Source organism: Haliotis asinina, chromosome 11 (assembly GCF_037392515.1).
Source record: "Haliotis asinina isolate JCU_RB_2024 chromosome 11, JCU_Hal_asi_v2, whole genome shotgun sequence".
NCBI classification, from domain to species: Eukaryota; Metazoa; Mollusca; class Gastropoda; order Lepetellida; family Haliotidae; genus Haliotis; species Haliotis asinina.
Window position 1 is genome coordinate 24225669 of NC_090290.1, and position 24783 is coordinate 24250451.

The window sequence follows — 24783 nt, forward strand, 5'->3', positions numbered from 1 at the left end:
ATATACATGCAGGTACCTAGGTTACCATTCTGAAGTTCCTGTCAACACCTGTCTGAGAGTATAGTTCTAGACAACATTCCAATGTGTACAACAGGGAATGTATGAAGAATTCCCTGAAGATGGAGACAAAAAAATGTCGGTGCAAAAACTGCCTGCCAGTTTTGGGGTATGCAGATTCTACCAAATACAAAGTCAATTGCGGAACAGCATTCCAGGTACATGTATATTGAAGCATGTCTGACTAACATGGAAAGCCCCTGGTAGGAGATATATATTGCTTCAGTAATACCAATGAGCACAAGTATTCACAATCTTACCAGATCAGCAATGTTGGCAATTTCTACAGCATATGTTGTCATTTCACTTTGTGATAAATTAAGACCAAGGTACTGAAACAAAGGCAAGATATCTGTTAATAAGATAATCTCATAATTGCTTTTTCTCAACACAGTTACTTATTCTTCTTGTAACCTAAAGTCATGCAAATTGTATAAAATCAATGTGCGATAATGAAGTGAAAAAGTGAATTCTTACCACAGCTTTATCAAGAACCATGGCCAGTTTCAATGTCTTCGGGGGTTGTGGAGCAGCCTCTTTCTGATACTGAAACAAATGATACACATTCATCATCACCATCATCTTGTATAACTTTATTTATTCTTATAAGCCAACAGGGCAAGTGGCTGCAAGAAAGTAACTTGCCCTGACTAATTTTCCACTTGCCCTAATTTTTCTGACACAATGTTTGATGTTAATGTTTACTCGACTATTTATCAAAGAGTGATAAATTTCAAAGAACGAGAGCTCTATTATTATTATTGCAAAATGTAACAGCTACATTATGAGCAGATATGAAATAAAATACAAGTTTATCTGCAGTTTGAAACCACAAGTATAAATCATCTAGCATTCCACGGGCAAGTAAGATACCATTATTTGATTGCCCGAAATGAAAACTGACTTGTCCCGGGCATTGGGCGATGGGATGTTTTAACCCCTGTTCTTCTACATTCAAGCATTTGTTTTGAAGGCCTGCTGTTATACATGCAACAAATGCCATATTTGGGATTACACTTTGTTAAAACAGTTAGGAGATAAACATACTTTGAAATTAGATGAATGTTAGACTGGATTGACAGTCTCTAAATTTCATTGGAAGACGAATGCTGGCACTGTGTATTGTAATTGAGTTTGAATATTTCAATAATAGAAGGTAATATGATAGTGAAGTTTTCTCATTATTATGGAGGAAAAATCGTATATTGTATTTTTCAAGTTTTAATAAATGTTTTATCATCATTTCAATCACATCTGTTGTGTTGATATTAGTCATGTTGGTGGTCAAGCTGAAGTTGTGTCACAGTGCTGTATACCTGCACACTAAAGTGCATGAAATCAGACACATCTGATTTTATTACCTAACCAAACATAATTGAGCATTTCACATAGCCATGGTAGAATACAGTCTAGTACTTCTCGGGGGTTGATTCCTGGTGAACCACTGCCCACAAAACCACCAGCTGCACCAATGTCAACGCACAATATCACAGACATTTTGTAGTTTACACACACAGAGAATATCTTCCTTTCAGTAAAAATACACTTTCTTAATATTTAAGCATAACTGAAACTTTCTGCTCTGTGGCCCAATACAAATCTCAACATCTCTCACAGTCATAAATGTTATCAAAACACAAAAACTATAGTAGCCAACTATTAAATATTATTTCAATTAATCCTCATTGTCCAGCTGTGGTTGTTTAATATCTGCCTCAAACAGCATGCTAGATTATCTCCCCTTTATTGACATCTCCAGACAACAAAGCCCCCTCCTCACATCTATCAGCAACATCAAGGGCTAGTACCGACAGTACTCCATGCCGGCCTTACAGCAATTTACATCAAGCCAAAATTTACTACCAACATCACAGGGAAATATTAATGAACTTTGTGCACCCTGTCCAATCAAGAGCATGGCAGAAACTAACACCGTTTCATGATATATCCCTCAGATAGATGTCCAGACATATCTCTCCAACTAATCCTAGAACAGAATCAATGGCCTTAGGCTCACATGTTCTGACACAAGGATCAAACAGTTCATACCCAAAACTGATTTTGGACAAATCAAATTGTCTGAGCAGGATCAATTTTGTGGACATTATGAGAATCCCAAAGTAAACTAGTTGATCAGGAATTTTAGTTCCATACATATGGATGAATAAATGTACTGATGTATAGAAATGTTAACATTTGGACTACATAAAAATGCTTGTGAAGTTGGGCAGTAAATGGCTTATCAGGTCAACACTGATCTTTGCAGGTGGCATGGGAGGCCTTGTCATCTAAGCTATCCTTTGGGCAACTGTTTGATCATTCTAGAAGTTGGTGAGTCAGTAATGAAGCATAAACTTCATGTGTGACAACTTCTTCCGTGATAGTGGTGTAAGAATCTACACCAAAACATCACTCTATGCAAAAAACAAGAGTGAGTGACTAAAGTGTTTCACTACAGAGGGTACACACACTACCCTCGGTCACCCTCTATATCAGCTGCTCTGGGTTAGCATGTAAAATACTTAACCTACATCAGTCAGTCTGTACTAAAGTCCGCTAATCATTCTCATGCATTTTCATTCCCCTTGGTCAAGTTGTATTTTAGCCATCCCTTGTTAGTCTGTATTTTGTTACCACTGGTCACCATGTGTTTAGCTACCCTTGGTCACACTTTATTTCTGTCCTTAATCATGTTGTCATTTAGCTAACCTTGTCACGTTTTACAGGAAACTCCAGTTCCACATCTCACTAACTTCCCCCTCTATTTTCCAATCCCTCATCTGACCACCTACAACCATCTAAGACTCTCCTGAGACAACATCAAACACTGATTTATTAATCAAGCAATCTTATCTCAGGGCTTGGAACTTACCCTGACTGCTCGTAAATACTTGAGTTTCCGTTCAAATTCCCCTTTGTGAAGTTCATGGAATGGCAGCCACTGGCCTAGGCTATTACCTGTAATGAAACAAAATTGAAACTCATTCATTTCATCGTTTGATGTGGCTATAACACGTCTGCTATAACATACACGCAATGTCAGGACATGATGATGTGTTGCTGGTTACCGGTGTTGTCAGCAACAAAGATGGGGAAGTTTCTGACTGGTCTAATAACTGTGAGAATCAATCATGTCTGATAACACTGAGAGTCCATGTCTGATAACTGTGAGAGTCAATCATGTCTGATAACTGTGAGCATCAATCATGTCTGATAACTGTGAGAGTCAGTCATGTCTGATAACTGAGAATCCACGTCTGATAACGAGAGTCAATCATGTCTGATAACTGTGAGCAGCAATCATGTCTGATAACTGTAAGCATCAATCATGTCTGATAACTGTGAGCATCAATCATGTCTGATAACTGTGAGAGTCAGTCATGTCTGATAACTGTGAGAGTCAGTCATGTCTGATAACTGAGAATCCATGTCTGATAACAATGAGAGTCAATCATGTCTGATAACTGTGAGCATCAATCATGTCTGATAACTGTGAGAGTCAATCATGTCTGATAACTGTGAGCATCAATCATGTCTGATAACTGTGAGAGTCAGTCATGTCCGATAACTGAGAATCCACGTCTGATAACAATGAGAGTCAATCATGTCTGATAACTGTGAGCATCAATCATGTCTGATAACTGTGAGCATCAATCATGTCTGATAACTGTGAGAGTCAATCATGTCTGATAACTCAGTGTTAACGAATGGTGTTTCACAGTAACAGGACACTGGGTCCTGTAAGTTTCAGATGTCTGTCTGACCCACTGAAAATTCACAGGACCCACAGATTTAAATTAAACACACATTTCACATTTAAAAACATTTCTCATTATTGGCTTTGAAATTCTTAACATTATATAATGACAAACATTATAAACATAAATTTAGAAACAGTGAACAAGTGTCACATGCCACAAATAACAACTTCAGACAAAGTCATTGTAATATATTCAGTCAGACACTGGTGCCAGCAGGTTGGGGACTTCTGTCTGACCATTGGCAAATCTGTCGGATTTGTCAGAGGGTCAGACGCTATTCGTGAACACTGATAACTGAGAATCAATTGTGTCTGATAACTGTGAGAATCACTCATGTCTGATAACTGAAAATCCATCATGTCTGATAACTATGAGAATCCATCAAGTCTGAAAACTATGAGAATCAATTGTGTCTGATATCTGTCAGGAAACATTTCTGAAAGTGTGTCTCTCAGACACTTTTTTCTCATAAACTAACACTTGAAACATTCATACATTTCATAATCATCAAGTCAAGAACCATTCACTGGGTTGGAAAAATGAAATATTTATGTATTTCATATTTTTGGTGACTTTCAACAGTGTACAGCCAGGAATTCAGCTATGTTTAATACGGATATTTCTGATGACTGGTTTATTTTCTGGCAAGAGTCATGATACAACAGGCAGACATGTTTGATAACATGTTGCTTTTGAAAATTCATTTAACTATTTGCATTAAACATGTACATATGGGGTAAATAACAAAAACTAGATGCACTGTACATACTCTGCAAATATGTACTCTGCAAAAGTAGAATAAAATAAATACCAAAGATAAATTTCTAAATTTCTGCCGTCTGCATGCATTGGGAGTGATCTGTGTGTAGAATAAAGTATGGGGGGAAAACAGATACAGGTTTGGTGGTTAGGGTTTTGTGGGCTGCCCTCTCCCTAGCCAGTAAACGTAAATCACTCTTGGGACATGTAAATGGCAATTACATGCTACACAGCTGAAAATCTTCTGCTACACTTAATTTCCATTGTGCAACATATTTCAATGTGACAACACCCAACCTCACAAAGAAAAGACTGACAAGGAGGAACTACAGAATACAGAACCTCCAAAACTGGGGCAAACCCTAAAGGAAGAATACTGAACATTCCCCAGGCCACAAATCATAATCTGAATAGTGGCGACAGATGACCGGCAAATCAATCCTGAGAACAGATGACCTTCACCTTGACATGTAATAGTTTCATGTGCACCATGATGAGCTTCTGTCAATGACAATGACTTGTGACAAATTTGAGCAACTTAATATGATATGTTGATTATTTATATTTTACATTATACATCTGAAAAACAACTTTTGCATTTCTATTTTTGCACAGTATATAAGAGGTATGTACTTTATATTCATAGCAAGTATGTCTGATAAGTAATGAATTCAATGAACATCACAAGGAAAGCATTGTATTTGTCCACAGTCAGATAGTGATACAACAACAAGTAAGTATTTAAAAAGTTTATTGAAATTTCACTGAGATTCTGAGCATAAATGGTTATTGGTTAGAAAATTGTTGGAAATATAGATCAGACACTAGCCACAGGTATCTCTTCCAACTCTCCATAACCATGTCACCATGTTGAATAATGTAAGGAAATCTACACTGCGGAAAGGTCAAAACATGAGCCCCTTCTGAACACTATTGCAAGAGCTCCCAAAGGGACACCTCTATCACTGCCATCACTGTCATCAATCTTGTGGACAACTAACTCACCACACTTTTCCTTGTGAGACACAGATGCCTTGAAAACAATATGGGGGTGCTCCATCTGAAACAAACAAACAAGCCGACTTAATAAGATTCATTAACTAGACTTGGTGGAGTGGTCATGTTTGCAAAACACTGGTGAATACATTTCATCACTGTTTAATGCAATGTACTATGCTTGATTGTTTGAATGAAGGAACAAACGAGCAAATGAATGCGAGTTACATGCAAAAATTAATGCTAACTTAACTATATGCTAGTGTGAAGTTCATCATATCAGTGTACAAGAGATATGATCATCCTAGTACAAAAACTGCTTTGAAGATCAGATGATCAGATATCCAATGTACCTCAACTGTATCCAGAATCAACCAAACATATTTTAAGCAAATTTAACATTTCTCTTAAATCAGTCTGAACAAGGTTAGGAATCACATTTATGTCATCCATTTCAGTCTTATCAATAGATGTTAATGGAAGAGCAGGTCTTATCTAGTTGTATATGAGAGTTGTGTAACCTCTATTATCAGCCCTGCCATCAATGCTACCCACATTTAAAGTAATGAAGTCTCGGATATTTATAACACCATCATTATAGCGGTAAACCAAGCGTTACACTTGAAGCAGTGATGAAACGTTCTGTACAGATGATTGCCCAAACATTCTGCTCCTTAACCGTTTCCAGATCTTTATCAAAATGAGAAATAATAAATGTGTTCTTGGGATACATATTGAAAATTCCTCTCTACTGCAATCTGTAGAAAACAGCTCTCTGGTGGATTGCTCTGTACCAGTTACATCAAAATGGTGACAAATGGCCTGGATTATTAGAAAAAGTGCAGTTCACATAAACATTTATTTAATGTTTCAGCTGTCATGAAAAAAATAAATATAAGATGGAGTTTTTCATTCTTAGAACTTGAATGTGCAATGTCATGTAAAAAATAAGATAAAAAATATGAAGGCTTCATTATTAAACTGAACTTCGAATGTCATGATAAGTTAGAAGCAAAAGCTATCAAATTTGCTTATTCCTAATTATTCTTGTCTTTGAAGGGCATAATGATATTGATTTGTATGGATAATTTTCAAATCCATCCTCTATAGAATGCTCAAAACACTCAAGTTTTAACCCAGTAGGAGTATCAGTGTGTACTAGAATTTCATTCTTGGGTCCCTTAGAATCATACATGCCAAATAGCCTCATGAGATATGAGAAAGTTAACATGCAACACCCCTACTAGCTAGCCATACTGCTTAGTGAACAGAGACATATTTCAACCATCACATTTGTAAGGTTGATGTCTAAGTAGAGGGTAAGGCTACAGTACAAAAACTCAAGTCAAGTCTGAGTAAAACATGGCTGCCCAACCATCGATCTCAGTGGCCTCCATTCTACACTTTTTCTCATAATTTTCCATCTTTTTTTTCTTCTTCTGTACAGCCATGTAATACAAATAACATACCCAAAAATCAGCAGCAATTTATAAACCGATCCTAAATCTAGACAAACACTTAGTTTCTAAATATTCATACACTTTACTATAATAGGCACAGTTAATTCGATTTTAACTGAAAAGGACCCCTAATGAGCCAAATGATTTAGAACCTATGGAAAATCTAGCTTCACTCAGGGTTGATGCATTGCAGGAAGCTTGGGTGGAAGGGAAAATAATGTTGTTCAGGGGCTGTGAGACACAAGAACTGAACTCTGAAGGAAATCCTATGCTAATGGTCTGTTTTACAATTTCTGAACAATTTTTCTCTCTTCCAGAAACCACTCAGTAACCACTCAGTGTGATGCCATTGTATTAACTGAAGCAAGTCATAATTTTCCACTGGTTCTTAATCCCTGATCTCACTTGGGACCCTTTTAAGATTAAATGGAGCTGTTTCTTTCCATCAAAGTCATGTTTTCCAAATGTTAGTCTTTGTTTAACTGTGTGTCTCCAATTTCATTATATTTCATGCCTTTAGTGTGCTGTATGGAATAAAGATGTAATTGCCATGTGTTTGGGGTAATGTGCATCTTTGAGAACTAATATATATTCAGTCTCATGTCTCATAAAGTCTCCTGATGAGATTTGAACAGAGGACCAATGGATCAGGGTGGGTGGACACTTAGTTCACATGACCATAGCTAACACAGTAACCATGTAATCTGTGGGATGATTCCACAACCCACACCATATACCATAAACTCTGACTTATCAACACACTGATTTTTAACACCTCAGATCAACTTTGAAGAAATGTCAGTTTGACTGAACTTTAAGCCCTTTAAATCCCTTATGAATATTATCCACAGTATTTTGTCATATCCTATGCTATGTTCAACACATTTCATCACATCGTATAAAGATATTACAAAGTTATCCAGTGCTGATTTAAGACTTCCATGGAAAACCTAATCATGCAAAAGCGAATATGTTAAAGAGATAAATCAACGTGAACCTGAAATCAATGTTTCATCCTTATCGCATGAAGACTTCATGAGCGCTAACTGTAATAGACGAGAATACTTAAGAAGTCTTATCTCTCATTCATGCACTGACAAAATACCAAACTAATTTGTCCAGAGGCAGGGGTCACATCAAATTTGAAAGATCTCAAAACACTTTCCATATTTATCCAGTTTATTTGTTATCAGCTAGTCTCATGTTCATTTCTAGCGCCCTAGGTCAGCCTGTCATTACCTTCACGTTTATTTCATGCCGTTTACTGAATTAGAGAGCACTGGCGGCACAAGAGAATTAACATGAAACATAGCCTAGGATGCTACAAGACTACACCAGTGATGATCCCTGTTATTTACACCAGTTTCAGGTGATCCCTGATCATAAATATCTGTTGACTTCAATACAATGGGCTAGATCTGTAAAATCTACATATGAAAGAATGGCCGAATATTAGGCTGTCAATTTCAGTCAAAAACATCAGTATGTGAAATATCTGAAGAAATATACATCAGTGTCTTTTAATTTATCAACCGTATGACAAGAAGCTGTGCTGGCACTTTGAAGATCTAATATACAGTGGTTATGTCCAAAATCCAAAGTCACTCAACCAAATATGCCATGCTCATTTCATTGGAATTTGTCAATTTCTGCACAGACATGCACAAAGACAGCCAAAGGTGGTACAGTGAATTAGCTTGTGTTGACATGTATTGAAGGTGGATGTTATGAGGAGTCAATACTTTATATTATATCAGATTTGTCATCGAGAACACAATGAAATGGAACCACACAGTAAAACATTCATCCTTTTTTTCTCATTAGAACTGTGTGTAATTCCCTAACCACATCAATAGAAAGATGACAGAGATGAGCAGGACTGAAATAGCATATTGAATTGTCATTAGACTTGCTTCGTGGGGTTTTCACTGATGAGGAAGAATGAACCTTTCCCCCATCAACCCTGTTGCTATTTCAATCCATAACATGTAATGTTTTCACTTGTAAGGAAACAGTAGTGATAAGTATTTTGTAGTGACTTCAGATTAGTATTGCTTTGAACTGTATTCCAGTAATAGCATTTTGTGTCGGCAGCTGTAAAAGTCAATGTTTGTGTTTTCTGCTTGGAAGTCCATCTTGTTTGTGAGGACACTGACGTCAATGTCTTTTGACAAGGATTTTGTACTGATATTGCAATAATACTGCTTCAGGCTAGTCCAGTAACATCATGGCATGTCTGTGAAGGACATCCCAAAAGTGATGCAGGAGTTATATGTTTGCCACTTTCAGGAAACTCTCAGGCATGAGTACAATGCTGACAACCCAAGAATCACAATCAAGGCAAACCAGGATTCTGGCAAGCCCATGGGAAGTAACTCTGCAAAGCAGATACCAGTATCTGAAATGACAGGCTTCGTAACAGCTGTTTTGTGAAGATACCTCTGAAATCAATGTCATTTTGTGCAGACAGCTCTAAAGTCAATGTCTGTGTTGACAGTTGTGCATCTTTGAATTTACAACTCAGAGGCCAAAATGTTGTGACAGTTATCACTGCTTTGTGCTGCAGTAAATAGCACTGAAGTCATATTACAGGGTCAGTGTATCAAGTCTGGTCAAACTGACCCTTCAATACACAGCATAACCACTGATCTCACATAAGCAAACCACTTTCAGCAATATCACCAGAAATGGGCTTAACACATTGTATCTCTCTGTGGGGAATCGAACCAGATCTTCAGTGTGATGAGCAAACACTTCAACCACAAGGCTACCCAACCGCCCCAATCTTACATGAACACACATTACTCCTATCCTCCTTTGTGATGTGTACAGAGTACTGGAGACCTAAACTGCACAGACAGCTCAGCCCAAGGTAGAAAATGAAAAAGATAATGTCCACTGAAGTCTGTAACATCAGACAATTACCGTCTTACTCAACAGTTTCCGCGGTTGCCAAGTCAGAGTGCTCCAACGCTGCCTCATATGTCAGGAACAAAATTCTATATTGATCAGACCTTAGCATTTCTCCCACTATTCTAACTGTCGTTTATATAAGACAGACGGTGGAGGTCAATGATCATCCATCAAATACAGGCTGATGTTCCTTGCACTGTTGAACAACATCAAGGAAGTACAATCTAGAGGACAGTCATGGCCTCACAAATTTCTACAAGACTGGCATTAATTGCTGCTTTGGCATGGCCACCTATGTCCCACTAAAACTGAATTTTTCTGAATTTTTGAAAGGATGCCAACCTTTTCTTTCTGGATAGTGTAAAGATTATGTTTATTTTCTCTCACTCAAGGACACAAAGCAGAAACCTGTTCAGACCAGCCCTAAATACAAACTCAGTAACATATACAGTATGCATAGTTTTGCTGGTTTTATCTGATTTCATATAGTCTACAAGAAAAGCAAACTAAACAACATGAAAACAGGTACTGCAGATGTAGACAATGGACACAATTGTCTATTTCTTGTTTACAGCCATCTTTACTGTTTTCAAAACAGATATATCTGCCATTACTAATGCCAAAAGAGGCAGATTTCTAAACTAGATGAACAGAGAATGCATTGCATTGAAGCATCACAAAACCAGGAACTAACTGATCCTTCCCTGACATTGATGTCACCTTGTCAGTATCCATCAGTCAATCAATCAGTGATTCCTTCCTATTCAGTAAATTCACTCTTATTGACTAGCCTCAGCTCTGGTGTGGCTTATTAAACTAGACAAAAATAATCAATTGATTTCCCACAACTTCACAGAAACACATACTGATGATTCTTTTTTGATATGATCTGATGAGACACCATCTGCAGTTGTGAAATAAGTATTGATCTCCATATTTTCAATCTCCTAAGATTTAATCCAAAAGTTTTCAGAAAGACATAAAAAACTATTTCTACCTTCTACAAGTTTCTGGCTCTTATGATTTGCAAGAAAATATTGATATCTCAAATTCAGTTAATATCTGTCAAATCGAAAGATGATGCAGAAATCTAAATATCATCAAAGACTGCAAAAAACATAATAAAATCCATCTCACACTTGGGGATTTGTTCCAAAAGAGGTAAAAAATCATATTCTGAATATGTACTTGGGTAGTCCAGGACAGTTCAGATCCAGCTGAAACTGCTGTAGACCCTGGAATCCTCGGCCAAGATTTTATAAGTTCTCTTAGAGCTAAGGTAGTTCGTTAATGTTTGTGTATGGCACTTATGAACATCACAACACTAGGAAAGCCTAAAAAATCTAGGTACATGAGGTACCATGCGGATAGCTGAACCTTTAAATCACCATTGCAGCATGAACACTCATACATATATAGTGTTCCCAGAAATTATTGAGAAAATCTTTGTTTTTTTTCTAATGATGCTAAGATTGGAAAAAGGGCTTTCACTATGCACTAAGCATACTAAATAAGGGAGACAACTCTTGAAGGCTTAGAAGGCAGCTCATTATGTCAAGAGTTATCTCCCTTGTCTGAGCAGACGGCTTCCTGTGTTGACATGGCAGAATTTACAGCAAGAGAGAAAAGAAAGCTCATTCTAGATGATTTTGAAAGGGGTGAGGCTGATGCTAAAGTGTTAGCTTGTAGACATGGTATTCCTCTGTCTACAGTATACAGAACTTTGAAGAATATTCAAACAGGAACCGGGCTAGAGCACAAAGCAGGGGCAGGTTGGCCTAGGAAATTCAGTGTTGTGGATCGCCGAAGACTTGGGCAGATTGTGAGTACGGGCAAATTGAAAAGTGTTGAGAACATCAGAAATGAAATGATTAGCAGAGGAAGTCCTCAGGTATGCAATGAAACAGTTAGGCAGGAATTACAGAGACTTAATTGGGTGAAAAAACGTGGAATTCCCTCGCCGTTGATGAAAGATGCACAAAAGGAAAAACATTTAAACTGGTTTCGGGCTCATGAAAATCAAGATTGGGATAATGTTTTCTTTTCGGATGAAAGTTCTGTTTGGCTTTTCCCTAATTGTGTGAAAATTTGGACCAAAGATACTGTCAAACCTATCTACCAGCTACCAAAACATAGCCTGAAGTTTCACATGTGGGGTGGCATATCGGCTCGCGGAGTGACGCCATTGTGTGTTGTCACGGGAAACTTGACAAAAGAAAGATACGTTGACATTCTAAATGGTCACCTTTTTCCGACAGCACAAACACTGTATGAAGATGATTGGATTTTCCAGCATGATAATGACCCAAAACACACTGCGCGCTACACAAAACAGTGGTTGTCGGGCGAAAATGTTCAAGTTTTAGACTGGCCCAGTTACAGCCCAGACCTAAACCCAATTGAGATTGTGTGGGGAGTCATGAAGGACAGAATAAACCAAAAGGGACTGAGAAATATTGAAGATATGAAGGTCGAGGTAGTCCAACATTGGGATACACTGTCACACGATTACCTACAAACTTTGATAGGTAGTGTGCCTAGGCGTATTCAGGCATGCATTGCTGAGCGAGGAGGTCTAACAAAGTACTAAAACAAGACTGAGACTGTAAAAGCATGATGTTTTAACATGTTGATGTAAGTAAAACGCCAGAAGTTAATAAACGTAATGAGTTACATGACGCAACATGATTCTCAATAATTTCTGGGAATACTATACTTGTCACTTGACAATACAGATACTTACTTCAAGCATGTCAGTAGACTGTGCCACATGTTCCCTTTGTGCATGAACTAAATTCCTGGGCCTAGATTTTCAAAGCTCTCTTAGCACTAAGATAGTTGTAAGTGCCATATATTGACTTTAACTTACTACTATCTTAGTGCTAAACAAAGCTTCAAAAGTCTAGGCCTAGGTTTGACTACAAGTGCCAGAAACCATTTTGTCTGCAGTGGAACTGATGTTCTTCATAAGCGGCCATACTTACACCTTCATCACCCCCAAGAAGTGGCTGAATCACAAACGTCTCATTGTGCATTTGAATGACACCCCTGAAACAGATGGAATATATCTTACATATCATTTTTTTAAACATATGGTTCTTTCACATCAGTTCTTCCATGTATTAAAAAACACATAAATAAGTAAATGTTTTTGCAATACTATATATAAAGCACCATGACATCACTTGTAATAGTATCAGTTGGTCATAGTCACTTGATTGTCTGGTCCAGACTCAATTACTTACAGACTGCCGCCATATACCTAGACTATTGCTGAGTGCAGCATAAAACTAAACTCACTCACTGTTTTTTAAATCTAAAACACATTTACCCACAATAATTCATCAAGATGACCCTTCCAGCAGTCATAAACGTAAATTTTTAACAGAAGCTATCTTTGAATACAGACAACACTATCTGTCAAGCAAAAAACTACAATTCTAAAATCAATGTGACCGAAGACAAGAATGTCACAATATTCCCTCCTGGGACACGTCATGCAATGACATTATCACAGCTCAAGGAGACAGCGCACATGGTGTGAACATACTACACCAGCAGACTGGCTGAACGTTTGACACTATCACAAACTACTGTCTTGCATATTTCAGAAACATCTTGAGACAAGAAGTTCTATTTGGCTATATTTGCATAAACTCAGCCAACAGAGTTGCTAAATAGGTTTAGGTTCTGAAGCTCACCTTATTCTTCTATTTGATATTATAGATAACTAAAGAATACCTCTATGTACAATATACAAGCCATAACCAATATGAAAAGTGTCAGGAAATTATTTGACATTAACACAGATACCTTAACACGAAATGACAAACATCAAAACTGAAACTGATGGGCCTCACTCACTGTAAACATGTGGGGAATCACACTTGGCCTTTCAGTGTGACGAGCAAAAGCTTCAACCACCAGGCTATGCTACCATCCCAATACCATCATGACATCATAAGGATGACACCATACTATCTTACACTGTCAAACTGGGCATCAGAATCTTGATGTACTTTAGACATAAATTAGACAACCACATTAAATCGGTCAATAAAGTATCTACATGAATAAGACATGTGGTAAGCAAATGCATCTGATTTTTGTATTTTTGGAAGAGTTGGCAATTTTTTTCCTATCATTCATATTCCAAACTTGTATTCAGGAAGCATGTGTTGATATCCATCACATTAATTTCAACAATAATGTTTCAAAAATTGATTTTCTACTTGAACTTGCACTGTGCTTCTGTTTTCATTTCTCCAATGGACCAAACATTCCAGATTGGGCAATTCATGTCCCAATGCAAATATCTGACTCTGACTGGTCCGCTCTGAATGATTAGTGTGTTTTAGGTGGATTTAGACAGTAAATACAATGATTAAGGGGGGAAAATAAACACAGAACACGTGTCAGTTAAAAATGTGTATTTCATCACAATCAGCAATCAATATGAGGAGGGCCTTTTGGGGAGGGCATGGTAGTCATAGAGTTTCCTTCAAACAAGTGACTCACAAGGTGTAGATATTTTCATTCTTCACTGTAGATTTGAAATGTATGCTTTTCATGTGTAAATTTTGATTCTTTTGATGTTTATGCAACATGTAATAACACCATGTAACAGACTTAGCCATTGATGACTTCAGGCACAATCAGCCACTGGCCTGCCGTGGCAAATAGCCACTGGCCTGCTCGTCAGTGGCTAGTAAAAATCCAGTCAGGTCAGTAAATCTCCACAGTCACCACAGTCCCGACTGGCTGGTGAATTTTCATGAGGCCATTTTGTAATATATCACTCTCTCCAACTTGGTAAGGTATCATATGGCTTTATATCATGCAAGATTATGGCCTGATGAAAATGTTCATCACATTAGCAGCAGTGTTATTTCTAGGGCTTGTAACTTTCAGGTATAGCTAGCCTGACTGGCAAGCAATTCTGGAAGCTATTTTGCACATTGGGTACAATGTTCCATGATGTCAAATGATGATGACACAGTATCACCCAAATCCCTGAGTTTGACAACTTTTTCACTTCAGTAGCTAAGAGTACTAGAGCATCATGTCTGGAGTCATCACATGGAGTACTGGAGATCCATTCTGTGTTGGAATCATCCCAGGATAAAAACAGGGTGCTGGGGGCTTTTTCTGCCCAAAACTCATCACAGATGACAAACATGGAGAACAGGGCTCTCTCCAACAGTGGAATCATCACAGGATGACAAGACCTTATCAAGGAGACAATGACAGAGATTATCGTTCTTTTCAAATTTTATTAGGAGCAGCCTGGAGATGATCGAAGTCAGTGCTAAAATTATATGATTATTAGACAATGATCCTTTCGGGACATTTTGAAATCCTGGCGCACCAAAAGAGCTACAGGCAACACTAAGTATAAAACAACAATGTAGTCAACTGAACATTCATCTTTGTCCCACAAAGCCCCCTGTTTGGAACCACAAATGCAGTGTCCTCCTTTGGAGAGATCAACTACATGTAGCTAACAAAATACTCGTATTGATTCAAAGCCATCTTTTTACAATAATCACATCATTATCCATAATATGCAACACACTGGCAAATGGACGAGGAATTCTCACTGAAAGAAATGACAGGCTTCACAGAAAGAATGTTCTTAGTCATAACTTAAACGTTAACCATCAAACAATCATAATTTGTCCCTGTCAATAGTACAGGTCTTAAGATCTTCAAAAGTTGTTCATAAATATTCCTCAGTGAGTCAGTTAGTATTTTACAAAACAAGTACCATATATGACTGTAGAGAAGCAGAATTTGTAGAGATAGGTTACACTATTTTCTGGGGGTAAGTATATGTTATCATATTGCTCTGTGTAAGAGTACAATTACTTTGGATGGTGAAGACTTGAAATTTGCAATTAAACTTCACTAGACAATATAATTTAACTTTTCAGTTCTAATTTGTTTTTCACCGGCATTGTAGTACATGCAGTAATTAAGATTACCATGTGTATGTTCATAAACAGAGACTGATATAGCAGGTAGCTGTATTTTCTACTGGTGACTGAGTTAAAACATTGGCAATAGTAGGGGGACTACACTGGGCATGATCGGGTAAAGTGTATCTTGCTACACTTTTCATACGAGTGTGTGCTCATCAAAGATGATGTGACTGCATGTGCCTTTATATAGAGAAAGATGTTTGTGACATAACAGGTTGTTTTCGCATTGTGACGTCACAGGTCTCTGCTGCTGGGGAGTTGGGGGTTGTACTAAGGAGAAACAGAACTCGCAAAGATCACCTTGTCACAGCCTGTCTGACCTACCCCAGACAATTACCAGAAATCAGTGGTTGAACTGTCAGCTTTGTTGACAATGCATGTCACAAAGACAACTGCAAAATCTGCAAAATATCAATACCTTCACCACAAATAAGGTCTTCAAAAAAAGAAGCTACACCTGTCAATCCTGCAATGTAGTATACCTACTCACAAGCAAACGTTGCAACAAACAATATGTTGGTGAAACTAAAAGATGTTTCAGAATCTGACTGTCAAAACACTATACTGATATCACTCTTATGGGTGACCAACCAGTCACCTTCAGACCAGGCCAACCTTCAACTTAGAACATCATGGCAATAATGATTTTGACATTATCATACAGCTTAGAGAGCACCCAGACTCAGATCAAACCACCAAGAAAAGAAGATCTCTCGAACTTCGGTGGATTTTTAGCTCCAAATGTTCCAACCCAAGGACTCAATGATAGGATTGAAGGTTGAAATGGCCCTGTCGCCATCTGTTTGTAAGTTAAAACATACCCAAGAATATGAAGGTGCTATCTTTTAATGACTAAGTCTTTAGTCTGAAAACATATACACCCAAATGATTTTTTCATTTAACTGCACTATTGCATAATTTCAGTGACATCAATCAATACAATATTGCCTGAGCAAATAATTTGGTCTGAATTACAATCAATACAAAGTTGTTTTTGATGGCGTAAAAAAGGTTTTCTTTAGAATTCTGTTAGCATGTGTTGAGGAAGTCAAACAAATACAGGTTCCCTGGAGTAACAAACTAATCCATTTTAAACACAACACTGTATTTTAATCACACCGAGACGACAACTGTGCTCAGTAGCTCAGAAGGAATAACTCCTTTCCAGAGGATTAACAAAATATCTCTTCAGACGGAATTCAATTTATCAGGACTCTCTCTGGAGCAAATATCCATCTCTGTGCATTAACGGAACATTTTCCAACCTATCAGAAAAACATAATTCATTTAAACTTAGAAAAACATTCTGCTCTGAAAACAGAATGTGGAGACATTATAAAAATGTTTCTTGTTGGATGTTTGTAGTCACAAGGTCACTATGATTACCTCACATACAAGGTACAGTATAGTTGCTACTACTGGGTAGAAGAAGGTAACCCAATACTGGAACATGAACAAGCACTTCATCTACACCATGAGGATACACGGAGATCCTGGGCCCTGTTTCGCAATGCTATCGTAGCGCTAAGATGATCGTAACTCCCATACTTTCACATAGGCTTGCAACAGTTGTAGCACTACCATGACCTTGTGAAGGCCCAAGGTTAGAATTGACCTTCAGTAACCCATGTCTGTCGTAAAAGGTGACTACCAGGACCGGATGGTCTGGCTTGTTGACGGGGTTAAGACATGTCAGTGTATCCCACTTACGTAGATTGATCATGCTGCAGATCATTGGACTGTCTGGATTTAGACTCAGTTATTTACAGACTGATGCCATATAGCTGGAATATTGCTTAGTGAGGCATAAAACTAAACTCACTCACTCAGAACAATAAGACTTGCATATTATGGTCTGCAAGGTTGGCCTTGAGCTTGACCTTAATAGAACATACTATGTCACAATAGAGTTATGTTGCCATACTTCATCAGACAAAGACAAGTACTGACTGCCCTAAACATGCACGAATCTTGTTAATATTATCTCAGTGGTGACCAAGATGAAAAACATCTTGCAACAGTTCACAGCCTAACCTGATGCTTTTATCACATTAAATGTTGTAACAGAGACTTTTTGTTTTTCTTGAAAATTGATCATCCTAAAGAGAAATAAGCTTACTTTGTGAGTTACAACATTGGTTGCCATAGCAATACAAAACAAGAAACATTAATGCTACATTTTCCTCCAGATACTCAATGGTTTGTAATTACCGAAGTGGATCAGCTGGGATGTGTGTTCAAATGAAAATAAAAGTCAACTTGGTCTAACAAGTAGGCGATTGATTAGTGCATAAAAAGGACAAAGTAACCTGTAAAATTAATCAAAAACATCTGACAAACCAGACCGATTATGAAAACAAAACATACCTAATTTTGTATAAATAGACAGATGAAAAACCCTACTAATTTCAGAAGATGAATGATTTCCTCTTGCAAACCAAAACATTAAATGAACTAGTAATGGTTCAAAAACAAAGGTCAGCTTAATTTGACTAGATGAAAGACATAAATTCTGAAAAGGAAATGCAGAATATGTTTTCCAATTTATTTTTAGTGATGTGCTTCATATCATCTAAAAAATCTCCCCCAAGATAATTCAGAGTTCAAATTAATTTCCAGAACAAAAACATAAAGAGGCAATATGAGAACAAGCTACCATTAGGATCAAAAACACATCCAGGATCTTGTGGGGAAACATAAAATACATAATCTGACTCAGTACTCTGGAAACCATAGCCTGTACTTGAAAGATGCATGACATATATTGAGCGAGAGACACCAGCACCAGCTTCAGACAAGGGCCCAGGAGAGGTATTAACAGTGAGATGTAGAGAATTAATTCAATAGCCATCGATAATATTCATGTTAGAATTCTCCTGCTTCCAAATATTCACCCTTGGGATGTCCCATGAAATAATCGCCATTTCCTTGAGTAAAAGTGTCACAGGGGTCATGAGCCTTGGGAATCCCTATTTAGATGTCCAAGGTGCTAACTGGCACCTATATTTTAAAAGTCTTGGAAAATAATGTTATTGTTCAGAATGACTGAGCTATAACTGAGATGGTACACAGGTTTCCTGACAGCAGCAGGTAGATTAGTGACTGATAATAGAGCAGACGGTCCTGTCCACTATGCCCAGATTAAGATCACTACTGGGGACCTATTCCACTTTTGAATACATGTGGGGATGTCTAGGAAATTCTTGGCAAAAACCGAGTTGCATATGAACAGCTATTATCAATGACATACATTGATTTAACCCTGACAGGTCCCTCCTCAGAGATGGTCTATCAACTGAAGTGCATTTGGCATTCAGCATTCAAATCTAGTTTGGTAATCTCTGAGGACACTGCATTTTAAAAAAGAGAGGTTGAATTGCCTACTGCTCTGGCAAATGCACATCTCTACAGTCTTGCAATATTTGAGAACAAGGCTTACCTTATCCCACTGCATGTGCTGACGGCTACACTGGACCATTCATCCCTCTTGACACGGCCATGGTAGAAACAGTGCTCGATATTCTGAAACAGGCAATAGACAGATACAGACACTTATAGAAATAACCTCAGCAATACAATGAGATGCACTCTTGACAATGGTGTCAATGTCCTTGAACTTCCAGGTGACCAGGGGTCTTTTATATGTGTAATGTGCTGGAAAAGTAATGACACATCAAGGTCATCTTGTTTGAGCAGGCAGAAGGCAAACTTTTTATCTTGTCTTCCCTGTGTTCCCTAAGTTAACTGATTTGACTGAAGATGGATTCATTGCAATTTCCAGTGAAAGAATCAATCATGAAATGTGTGACTGATTCATTTCCAATCAAATAAGTTATTTTTTTTTTAATGAGGGGAAGAATATTTTTTGGCATAGCTCTTGATCAAGGCTTTTTCAAACCAAAGATCTATCTTCCTAGATGACTGTTCACAAAGCTAAGGTTAGTAACAAGCTAGATTCCATAACCAGTAATGACAATCTAAAACACAACTTTATCCATGGACACTCCAGCGACCTCACCAAAAAAGCATACACAGGACTCAAGAATATGCAGATGTGGTGGTACATGTTTGTTGCTCTGACCCCCAATGTACAAAGCTATCACAGCACTATGACTGTCGTACCTCCTTCATTGTAACACAAATTTCCAACAGTCAAAGCACTACGATAGCTTTGGGAAACCTGGTCCTTGTAAAACAAGTAAGTGAAGATGATGCTCACAAACCACTGATCCACAGAACAGCGGATCCTGGTATACCAAAGGGATGACACTACATGCCTATCGTCCCAGCCAACCTCTTCACACCCAAACAACTTATAACAGAATGAAGAACAATACAACATCTGTACTTCTAGATCTTGAATGAAAGTTGCCTATATATCAAGTACAGAAATAACTCAACACAATGCCTTATTTGTTTCCCTGCAACATGTATTCAAACAGAGAAAATATTTATTGTAATAACATAAAGGTAAGTACTGCAATAACGGAAAAAGTCAATACCCTTGACACTGTAAGTAGGGAATGAAAACATAATCAGGTAAGGTGATAATATTGTCTGTTTTCTGTTTCCTTTCAAATCCTTTTTAGAATGACTGTTCACATAAGGCGTTACATGTACCTTCTAATCTCTTGCAGCAGAAGGCAAGGTTCTTGTTCCGTAGTAATAAAAGTTGACGGTAATAACTGCTACATTATGGGCCAGTCTAGACAACAGCTATTTCAGCTTCTTCAACTGAAGCTAATGTGGACTATTTTCATATTTATTGGCATAATCATTCTGAATTAACATGTCAGATATCTGCACATGACATGATCCTACTGTATAAAGAGGGAGAGATCGTTTTACAGTCACAGTGTCCGTTTTATTTGGAGATTCTGAAGTGGCTTAGTGTGAAAAGAAACACAAGTGAGATATTTTCAGATTCAGGCATTAACAAAAACTGACAAATTTATGTCAAGAATATACGATCTCTGACAAGAACATACTTTACAGTTTCTGTTACCATCACCATTTTGATAGTTATTTTTAAACTCATGATATAGTCATATTTTTACAATGAACTCTGCTTTCAGCATTTTGTTTTGTCACTTCTATTTAAGTTACCTTATTAAAATAAAATCTGAAGGAGCATAGTGCTCACTTTCCAATTTAAGAAACTAAAATTATCATTGACTTGAACAGGCTGAAATGTTCATCTCCATTTTGAATCAGAAAACATGAGCAGAGGTGTATAAAAAAATCTGAAAATACAAATGCCATTAATATTTTAGCACAACGGGAATATCTCATTTCCAGAACTTTTTTCCAGAAATTCAGAGAAAAACATTGCTTCAACCAATATTGTGTTTCACTTCAACATCCCATGGTTCTGATGCAATGGCTAGAAATTCTAGGTTGACAGAGATCAACAACAGAGAGGACAAGATTGATGCTACATAATTGAATAAATCTTCCTAGTTTAAAGTTTGAAAAAGTGTTTTTATGATTTTCTCCATCAGTAAGCCAGCCTTCAGTAGAATGATTCTGAAATCCATAAATCTGGCATGAAAAGTCAGTCCACTGACACTGTTGCCCATTCAATACAGCTACTTGATATATCAAATGGAGATTAGGTGGACACAATGGAATCTATGTATGCAGAGTGGCTGAAATAAATGTAGATGTACTGGTATATATTTTAGCAAATTCATGAAATTGATCCCTGTCCCCCATAAAGAATCAGAGGGGTTTTCTTTGCCACAGATCCACAAATGATTGACTGACTAATTTTTAGAATTGTTTTCTTCGAGCAACTTCCACAAAACAAAACAGAAAGGATCAAAGAGAAACTCATCATTTAAAGCTCATATATGTGGAAGATCTGAACAGACTCTAAAACAGAAAATATCTTTACCTGGCATTCAAGAACACATTCTTTTACTGAGAAGCTGTCAGTATTTAGGCAAAGCTTGAGAATGTCAAGTCTTTCACAGGTAACACTGATATGTAAATGCCTAAACAAAACAAAGCAGTCGTAAATGTTAATAAGTTTCTAACTACAGAATTGAAAAACAGCATGTGACCTAACATTTTGAAAGTAAGCTCTGTATGAGATACAGTATCTTTACACAGCCCATAATCCCTGGATGCAAAATGCCACAGATGATATTTCAGACACTTCAAACAGCCACACAAGATGTAAAATATAATAAGTAGATTCTACCACCAGAAGCCCCTAATGAGCTGGAAACAGCATCAATATATTCCAGTCTGCTTTATGGCCATAAACAAAAGAAAAGAAGCAAAAGCTGTAACATTTCATGGTTGTGCTGCTTCTTGATTCTGTCACAGAGGTCTTGCCTATTTGTTGTCCTATAACCAGGAAGTGTGTCGCCATGTAAAGTGTACTCCTGATGGAAGTGACTGCCAACAGTCTGCCTGTAGCTAAGGTAACTAAGCAAAGGTTTCTAATGTCAAATAATGTCTTAGGTTTTCATGAAAAGCCAAATGCCATAAACACAGTAAAATGTAACAGCCCATGATGTAATGTACCAAGTTTACACGAGAACAAACCTTTACTTGTTCAAATGGAAATTGGATAGAATGTACCATTAGAATACTACATAAACTTACTCTGGTAACAAAAAGGATCAGCTGAATATTGAAATAAGGCATGTGGTTGCCATAGCATGTTCACTTAAATGGAATCAGGATCATTGCTAACATCAAGGGACCAACTGATGCCCCAAAAGAATGAAATACAGAAATCAAAACAGCAATTAGATCAATGTCAAGGCCAAACTATTCCACCCTACCAACAATAGCATAGAGATTACTAAGATATCTTCAGAACACATGTTCTACTGCATTGTCTTATATTCAGTTGTATTCAAAAGGAGAATATGTCAGCTATTGTTTGAACAAAGAGAAGGATTCCATTGCTTAAAGCTCTCTTAGCGCTAAGGCATCTTGTTGCATCTTCCATACCATAACACAGACTTACGACTGGCACAGCACTAAAGTTGCTTTGTACAGCAGCACCAGTTAATGAAAACAGGCCTATGTAGGACCACTAATCAACAGATTATCAAGCACCTTAAGCATGGTAGCCACCTAATGGGAAGGTGCGAGGGCAGATTCCATCTATGAAGGTATGTGTCTATAAGATGATGGAACATCTGCTGCCCCATCTTGGCTACAATGGAGCTGGCAGACTCAGGGAGGGAGAGTGGAAATATGGTCATGCTGATGTTGCACAGCCGTCAACACCTGTCTATTTCTGGCAGCCAATTAGAGACTTGTTCATGTCAAACAATTAAGTATAAATTTGTTTACATGACAGGTAGGTTGATTCTGAGATACTCGAGACAAACAAGCCAATAAGCCTCTTACTTAAAGTTAACAAGTCTGGGTGGGAATTTTGTTCGCCATCACAATACCACTAATATTTGTGATATTTGGGAATGTCAGTCTGTGCAATGTCAGAGAAGAGGTCATGTGCAATAACATCCAGATTGTACTGACTTGGAGCCATTGTGCTATCATCCAATTCTCAAACTTCTTCTTTTCTTCCTGCAAGATGCACATATTCTTCATCTTTCCATACCATTCAACATTTCACTTTTTACATTTTAAATAATCATTCTGATATAAACTGCACTAATTGCAACTTATAAAATATGCAATCTAACAATTTCTGATATTTCATTTGTGTTCACTGAACCATTTTGTTCATTATATTCCTCTATTCCAATTCTGCTTACTTACTTATAAATGATGAACAGTGACAGTTTATTATCCATACCTGGCATCCTTTGAATAATATAAAAGGATATAATCATTAATCATCACACACATCATCAACAACTGACTTTGAACTAAAACCTTTCTTTGCAATTCCAAAGAAACTTTCATTATTTGACAAGTCAAGTCCACAAAAAAGGACCCACTAATTGGAGCTAGTTTTTTTCACACCCATAATGATTAAAAGGTATAGATAATTATTTCCAGGCCACTGAAGGATAAACTATATTTCTTATTATTATTCAAGTTTTCTAAATTGGATAGGGTGAAAAAATAAACTCATAGTAATGAAAATATTTTTTGTCTATTATAAAACAGTTCTGCAAATATCAAGGCTGTCTTCATGACCAGTGAAGATCCTTATTAGAATTAATCTTCAATAACCCACACTTGTAAGAGACAACAAACAGGATTGGGTTGTCAGGCCTACTGACTTACATGTCATCATATCGCAATTGATATTCATGATGCTGATCACTGGATTGTCTGGCCAAGACTCAATTAGTTACAGCCTACTGTCATATAGCTGGAATATTGCTGGTAGAGTTACCTTTCCCTACATAAACTTTATCAATCATTGCTTAATTTTGAACTGACTTTTTAATAACAAAAAAAGATATTTTGTACCACAGACATGCACAGACTAACATGCAAAAGAATAATTTGACCATACACTCAAAACCTTTACATCTTTGGTATGAAACAAACCCCCAAATTTCCATCTGTAAAACTTGACTAGATTTTAAAACTTTAAGATATTCATTTCCAGCATAACCCATGACTGTCTAAGTACTTGTGATCCTCCCCTAGCTACTGGTCTCCACAGGTACTCCATGTCTCCAATGATAATCTACTGGTCCATAATCTAAATCAATTACCAGCACCTGCAAAGAAAATGGCTCTTTAACACCATATTGCTTGTCTGAAGCTACAAAACATCAGTCCACCATGTTTTGGCACAGCATCATCTGTAGCCCAGCATCAACTTCATTGTGTCATTAAAGTCTTCAAACCTTTGATATTTTTAAAGACTTTTTAACAAGAAAAATGCACCAACAAGCTCCTTGTCAG

General features: G+C 37.3%; 1 protein-coding gene across 3 annotated transcripts in view; it reads right to left on the reverse strand.

Annotated features, from left to right (window-relative positions):
- Positions 1-24783, reverse strand: part of LOC137255254 (disintegrin and metalloproteinase domain-containing protein 28-like) — a 99007-nt gene that overhangs the window by 17208 nt on the left and 57016 nt on the right. For all 3 annotated transcript variants that reach the window (XM_067792693.1, XM_067792694.1, XM_067792692.1), the window contains exons 5-10: positions 19367-19449; positions 12931-12994; positions 5583-5637; positions 2930-3015; positions 535-603; positions 318-389 (exon numbers count right to left, since the gene is read on the reverse strand). In XM_067792693.1, the coding sequence (XP_067648794.1) occupies positions 318-389; positions 535-603; positions 2930-3015; positions 5583-5637; positions 12931-12994; positions 19367-19449 (429 nt within the window). The remainder of the gene's footprint in view (positions 1-317; positions 390-534; positions 604-2929; positions 3016-5582; positions 5638-12930; positions 12995-19366; positions 19450-24783) is intronic.